We start from the raw sequence: 7,567 nt of genomic DNA, 5'->3' as shown, positions 1-7,567 counted from the left end.
CCACAGTGTCTCAGGCGCTCCTTTGTGGCTTTGCCAATGCCGGCCTAGGTGAGGCCGCCGGGCAGCAGCCCAGGCATATCCGAAGCCTGGTGGGAGGGCTTCCCCATAATGGGACATCTCAAGCCACCTGGGTGTCTCCTCTGAAAACTGACCAGTGGCTTCTGGTTGCCCTGTTCCTTTGGCCCTTCACGAGCACTCGGGGCCAGTGGGACACCTCCCAACATCCAATTCAAAATCAGGGGGCCCAGTGCTGCACTGTTCCCTTTGGATTCCTTGGACTCGTTTGATTCACCGTTTGAATGAACGAACGAACGAATGAATGAACGAATGAACGAACGAATGAATGAACGAATGAATGAACAAACGAACGAACGAACGAATGAATGAATGAACGAATGAATGAACGAACGAATGAATGAATGAACAAATGAATGAAAGTGTCTCCACTTGCATTTGGGGTCCAGCCTGATTTGTCCAGCAGCTGTCAGAAATTGAAGATGAAACCTTTCTTGGCCAAGCCCCTCCCCCCCCCCCCCCGTGGGTGCTGGGATTCGGGGAGGGGAAGGAGCCAGAGAGGCCCCTGGGAGCTAAGCAAGAGAGCTTTGCTGGCCTGGAAGGAGAGGCAAGGGGAGAAGGCAGCAGTTCAAGCCCGAACCTATCATTCTACTGAGTGTACCCGGAGACCACTTACCCGCGGGGGTGGCGACTAGGCCAGAGTTAAACCCAATTCCGAGGGGCCTTGGCTGACTCGAGTCTGGGGTTCTGCCGCACCCCTCTGACAATCTAGCGAAGCCCCAGAATACCAAGGAAATTCATTCCATTGAAACACAGCTAGAGAAATCCATTTTAAAAATAAACAAGCCCATTAGGATAGATTACCAGAGCCGGAGCTGGGAAGTCCTGGGTTCCGATCTGGCCTCAGACACTTCCTAGCTGCGTGACCCTGGGCAAGTCACCTAAGCCCCCATGCCTAGCCCTTCCCGCTCTTCTGCCTTGGAGCCGACACCTAGCCTAGATGCTAAGGCTTCAGAGAAGCAAGCTCACGAACCCCAGCTTAAGAACCTCTGACTCAGACACTAGAGTTCTCTTCAGGCTCCAGCAGGCCTCACTAAGCCGGGAAGCGTCAGTCCTCCGAGTCCCAGGCCGAGATCAGAGACTCATTCCCAGGAGCTGCGAGAGTAAGTGATGACTTGGGGGCGGGCAAAGGCTCGGGAGTTCAGGAAGACTATCACGGAGGCCCAGGGAGGCCGAGCTTGTCACCCGCCACGTCGCAGCCCTTTGGAAGTAGCGGTCAGTGCACATAGGGAGGAGAAGGGGGGGGGGGACCCGTCTCCAGATCCGGCGTGACCAGAGACCGCCCAAGGAAGCGTCGGGGATGGAGGGAGAACCCGGATCACAAAGACTGGGCGAGCCCCCACAGGGGTTCCCAGGGACTCTGACACAGGAACGGGCCCGACCCAGCTGCCTACCTCCAGAGGTGCTAGAAACAAGCTTCCAGGAGTAGAAAATACAAAATGATTTTTATTCATGATGTAATAAAACAGGAAAAGATGGCCGACAGCACAAAAAATCTCAGGGTTCCGGGACTCGTCTGTGAGCGCCACGTTCCGGCGTTCTCCCTGGAGCTGATTTTCTTGGCTTGGGGAACTCCAAGGAGAGGAAATCCCTTCAGTTTGGTACCTTCTCTGCAACTCACTGAGTTGCCACATGAAAAGTGTCAGAGCACTAGTGGCAGGCGTGTCTCTTGGCCCCGAGGCCAGAGCTGCCTCTCGGAGCACAGAAAGCAGCCTTTCTGCATCGCTAACATTTATCTAGAACTTCAAGTTTGGCATGATCTATTGACATGTGTGGACGGCATTGACGATCCATCGGGACGATCGTTGAAGTCCCCTGACTCGACTCTACTGCAGACCTTTGCCACTTCCTGCCTGGACTATTGCAATGGCCTGAGCGGGGTCTGCCCGCCTCCAGTTTCTTTCCATCCGAAACACAGATCTCATCACATCACTCTGCTACTCAATAAACTCCAGTGGCTCCCTATTGCCTCCGGGATCAGCTACAGAGGGTTTACTTGGCGCCCTTCGTCCCACCTCACTGCCCCAGACATGCTCTTTGGTCCAGTGTCACAAGCCAAGTCCTCGCTCTTCTTGATCTCCCTCTCCCGGCTCCGAATGTTTCACTGGCTGTCCCTCGTGGCTGGGCCGTTTCCCCTCCTCATCTCCACTGCCTGACTCTCAGCTGAAGTCCCGCCTTCTGCAAAATGCTTTTCCTAATCCAGAGAGATGAGGAACCGCCTTTTGCCTTCCTTTGTGGGCTGAGCACTTGGCAGAGATAGAAGGTGCTCAAGAGAAGCTTCACTTTACGAGTCTCCCTCAAATGCACACGCGGCGGCCCTGCCTCTACTCTACCGGTGCATCTTTGGCACATGGGCCTCGCCACGGAGGATCCCCCAGGTCTCCCTTCTCGAGTCCAGGCGCTTCTGGAGGCAGAGGGCGCGGAGGAGGGGGAGACGACCATGTGCTAGTGTCCCGAGAGCCAGGAAAAGAATTCCTAATGAGAGTGTGTTGGGAATGGGAATCCCAAGGTGGTGGCCGGGATCGACGAGTACATCGATCTGTGGAATGTGGCCCCATGGCCGGCTTTTATGACTTTGCTCCTTGGTTTATGGGAAGATGGCAAGAAAAGGCAAGATGGCTAAGGAATACCCAACGAGAGTTTGCTAGCAGGGCGCGTGTGGTGAGAGGCATCACAGGCTACTTCTCTCTGCTCGGGGAGACGATCCGTGCCCCCAGCTACGGAAGGATGCTCCGGAGTGGCCTGGCCTCTACCATTTTGTTGGCCATCTTTTTAAAATGTATTATTCTTTCTCCAAAATGCTCGTCCCCTCATTTAATTATTACAGCAAGATACATAGATGCGTGCGTGCGTGCGTGCCTGTGTGTGTGTGTGTGAAAAAAGGCATTCATAACAAAGGCACTGGTTGACTCCCCATTTGGCATTTTCCTTCCCCCTTTGGGAGATCATGCCTTTCACTGTGGAGGATTCAGAAAATGGGTAGAAGTCACCTAACGCCCTTCCCTATGCCCTGGAACTTGTAAGCTCCGTGGCCTGCCCCCAAACTCTTTTGCCGGACTGCACAACATTAGCTGTTATTCATAGACAAGACTGCGGCAATGCTCCGAGGAACTGATGTCACGCTGCTCGGAGGGGCCGATAATTTGGGGCAGAGTCCTCAGGGAATAGGTCAAAACTGTTATTGACTATTGAGACAACTGGTGCATAGGCTTCAAATCCAGCCTCAGAAGTCTACTAGCCAGGTGACTCTGGGTTAAATTGCTTTGTCACTACCTGCCTCAGTTTCCTCAACTGTAAAACTGGGACCGTAACATCACCCAGCTCCCAGGGTTGTTCTAGGGATCAAATGAGGTGATCATTGCAAATGTAGGTTCCATAGAAATGCTTATTCCCTTTCCCTGACTCAAGTGGAATGAAGTGTTGGATGGAGGCCAGGAACGCAGGTTCCAAGTCTGGGCCTGCCAATGCCTTGCTCGGTAGAACATTGAACTCTTGGCAGAGCCCTCCTTAAATGATTTCATCTAGTAGCTTGGGCTAAAGGTTTGAAGTTCCCCAGACAATTTGGCCTCCGATTCTGCTGAGATTTAGGTAAGGCATCTTAGAGATTCAGTTCTAAAATGATTTTGCCATCAGGATGATGGACGCTTGTGAAAGGCTGAATGACAGAGAGAATATGCAGGGGTGCACTCTGGGGGTGGCTAGCTGGCTAGAAAGCAGAGTTCTCTTTCAAAGAAGTAGAAGGCGAAATGTTTCGCCACCATTTCTAGTGTAACTAGGGGAATCGGGTGCAAAAGGAAGCTTCTGTAGGCATTGTTCACTTGGGAACACACGCTCTTCTTTTGCTAACTCATTTTTTAGCCACAGATGCATAAGTGCTTTCAATCTCCTTATCTGCAGGGCACGTGTGCCTGAACTCCTCCCGGGCATAGGCATTTCCCAGATAGCGCCACACTCCTGAGAACTCAGCTGGGATGTCAAAGTCCCGGTATTTCTTGGCAACCACCTAGAGGAGCAGGGAAAAGAGAGCGAAAACACATTGAGATTGAAAGCCGCATTTATGTCAGTGGGAGTCAGAAGTGAGCACAATGGGCATCAGTGGGTAGAAATAGCCTCCCAGACCTTCGGGCACTAGTAAGCGGGACCTTGCGATTCTCGCAACCTCCTCACCTTGATGATGTGAAGTTTAGGGAGCAGGTTGCAATCCGCCAGGGTCAGCTGATCGCCATCCAGGAACATCCTTCTGGAGCCCACGATCTCTTCTGCACTGTCCTGATCGATCTCCTCTGGAAGCGGGGTGTTCAGATAGATGTCGAGACGCTTAAACTCCTTCAGCAAAGCTTTCTCCAGATCTGAATCATTCAATGGAGTCACAGGTTTGTTTTTAGATGCCTGACAACTGGCATTGTCACATGTGCCCTCAGCATGTTGATTTCCCCGTGTTCTTCCCTACACAGCCCACGTGTGAGAGCTTACCCATGGCCCCGCGCCTCCCTCTTGATCATTCATTCGAACAACGTGTATTTCCTGGGGCCCTGTCTGTTACGGGCTAAGCCTTGTATGATGCTGGGTCAGCTAGAAGGGCATGTAGTGGGCACGATGGATAGAACTCCATCAGGAAGACCCGAGTTCCAGCCCAGCCTCAGACTTTTACTAGCTGTGCGACCAACCATGCGACTCGAGGCACTTCACGTCTGCCTGTCTCGATTGTCCCAACTGGAAAACGGGGATAATATTACAGCACTTATCTCACCGGGTCATGGTGAGGGTCAATGTCACCCTAATTATAAAGTGCTTAACGCAGTGCCTGGACACACAAGGAGTGCTGGGTAAATGTTAGCTGTTAACTATAACTATAGAATCGAATACCATGGGCTGCCACGTTACTTTGCCACTGGACAGAGCTAGCCTGGATTGACTAATTACTTAGTCAAGTGGTTCAGACCTTCTCCCTTCCGGAAAACGTGGGGAGGCCAGGAAGGATTAAAGGAGACATTAAGTAGGGAGCGCACAGGTCGCCACAACGCAAGTGTGTTTTTAATCGTGGTGGGGCCAGGGAAGGCGCGCCCTTCGTCTTGGGAGGATTTGCTTTCCGGTTTTCAGGATGGGTTGGTTCATGGAAGGGAGGTCATGAGAAAAAGAAAATGGAGGCATTGCTCATCGAGGGTAAGCCAATAAGTGGAGGATCTGTCTAGGTTGTGGACAAGAAGATGAGTGGGTTTCATCTCCCGTTCTAGGTAGCCGATCTAATTAACGCTGTCCTGTTGCTCCCCTTCCCTCTTGCCACAGAACGCTCTGCAGGGATTCCTCATCCTCGCTAAGGCTTAAAGGCCTTCAGCATTTCTTTCTCACTTCCTTGGATCTCTCCTCCATTCTTCCTATTCTGCCCGTTGGAAATCTCCAACAGGCACGTGGCTTCGGCCAGCACTCCCATGCCCAGAGCAGGGACTCCGTGAGGCCCAGGTCAGAAGTCCTGACCTTGCTTCTGAGCTTTAGGCTCATCTCGCTAATAGCCTCTAGGACTTTTCTTGCCACTGAGTAACCGAAACTCATGTTTTCAAGCAAGCTTGTTGTTGGTCTCTTTACCTCTTTGCATTTCATTATTTATGGTTCCACCATTCACCATGGGAGACCATTCTCTAAGCCCGGGTTGTCAAACCTGTGGCACACATGCCGGAGGGGACTGCTACCCTTCCCCCTCTCGCCAAGCCTCTGAGGACATTCCTCATATGACCCACCCCTTTGCTTCCTCCCTCCCAGTTTAGGCACTCTGTCTCTAAAAGGTTTGCCGTTGCTGGTTCTCCTTGGCTTTTCCCTTCCTGTCATGTCTCACATACAATCAGTTACCAAGTGCTGTTGCTTCTACCTTCACAATGTCTCCTCCTCCTCCTCCTCCTCTCCTCCATTCTAATCTTAGTACATTGACCTGCGTCAGCATCGCCTCATCTGGACGATCCCTATCACTGTGACCACCTTCCAGTCTTCATGCCTCCCTTCCCTACTCTCTCCAGTCCTTCTGCAGATGTCTGGTTCCATCGCTCCTCTGCTTAAAAGCTTTCACTGGCTCCCTATCGCCCATCTTACCCAGGAAAGTTCCAGCTCTTGTGCCGGGTATTCAAGCGGTTTTATAGCTTGCTGGCTCTCTCTAGGGACCTTACCGTGCTTATCGAACCGTCGATACCCTGAGCTCAAGGAAGACGGGAATCTTCTTGCCCTGGATTCCCGTCGTGTTTTCGAGGCCTCGAGTGTCCAGGCTTTCTCTTCCTCCACCTACTGAATCCTAAGCCAGCCTATCCAGCCCGGCCGGGCTGTCTGTTCTTCCTGGAAGCCTTCTCTAATCTCGTTGGGCCCTGAGAGCTCTCCTTTGCTTGGGTGTCACCGTCTGTCTGTGTGAGGAGCTAGAACAGTGTCTCGCTGAGACTACTTGGTGCGTCGCTGATTCAAGGAAGACCAACTGGCGGACGAGGGCAAGAACATTTTTCCATCCAGCTGGATCCACCAGTGGAGGTTCTCAGCTCGATTCGCTCGAGAAAAACAAGTTAACTCTTGCCAAAACGTCAGTTGTCTGGACCAGCGATGGCGTCTGAGGGCGGGGGGATGGGTGGCCACGTGGAGCCCAGAGAAACACGTCCATTTGGGTAGCGACTTCCCTGGGCCTCTGTACAATGAAGCTGGCTGGGCTGCCTCCTAATGTTCCTTCCGCTTTTTGTCATCTGAACCGAGAATCGGGAAATGGCCACAGAGGAACAAGTGCATCCTACGGTGCCTGGAGGCCCTGCAATCTAATCTAATGGGCGGCTGGGCGGCCCAGTGGATAGGGGGCTGGGCCTGGAGTGGGGAAGGCCTACGTTCAATCTGACCTTAGCAATGCCAGCTGTGTGGAAGCTGGCCGCTGGCGGGGTGATCCCGAGTCGAGTGCTTAACCCCCTCCTCGCCTCTTTTTCTTCTCCATCTGCAAAATGGGCTGGAGGAGGAAGTGGCAAACCTTCCCAGAATCCTTGCCGAGATGACCCCAAATGGGGTCCCGAGTGGCGCGTGCTGGGAAAACCCCAACTGAACCCCAGCAGAAACCCTGGAATGGAAAAGGACGAATAGAAAGGGGCCTTACGTTTGCTGCTCTCCTTTTGGGCATTCTTAATGTACGCAGAAAACTTGGCAAAGATGTCGCAGCCCACGTCAAAGGACTCCGGGTACTTGGGGCTCAGGCGCGGGTATCTTAGGGGAAGAAAAGACACGCCTGAGACAGACCTCAGGCAGACCCTCAACTCTGCCCGCCTGAGTCTGGGGCAGCAAACATTCCTCGGGCAGGCCCTACGCTTTCCAGGCAAATAAGGGAGGGGAAGTCAAGTCGCGAGGAATGGCTTCTTCCTTTCCCGTGCCAGCGGGCAAATGGGATTTGGGAGATGGGGGGGGGGGGGGCTCTCTCTCTCAGGCGGGGCCCAGTTCCGGGCGGGCCTCCGGACCTGCAGAACCAGGTGAGGCGAGTCCCCAAGCC

General features: G+C 53.1%; 1 protein-coding gene across 1 annotated transcript; it reads right to left on the bottom strand.

Annotated features, from left to right (window-relative positions):
* Nucleotides 1–1,501: 1,501 nt before the first annotated feature.
* LOC123255788 (chloride intracellular channel protein 2-like) lies at nucleotides 1,502–7,309 on the bottom strand (the record flags this gene model as incomplete). The annotated part of the gene is made up of 3 exons (XM_044684521.1): nucleotides 1,502–4,078; nucleotides 4,243–4,424; nucleotides 7,181–7,309. Coding segments are annotated over 3 exons (467 nt in total), but the record flags the coding sequence as incomplete, so codon positions are not given.
* Between the last annotated feature and the right edge of the window lie 258 nt (nucleotides 7,310–7,567).

This window comes from Gracilinanus agilis, unplaced genomic scaffold (genome assembly GCF_016433145.1).
Source record: "Gracilinanus agilis isolate LMUSP501 unplaced genomic scaffold, AgileGrace unplaced_scaffold5228, whole genome shotgun sequence".
NCBI lineage: Eukaryota > Metazoa > Chordata > Mammalia > Didelphimorphia > Didelphidae > Gracilinanus > Gracilinanus agilis.
Note: the sequence above shows the minus strand (reverse complement) of the source record. Positions and strands in the feature narration are given on the sequence as shown.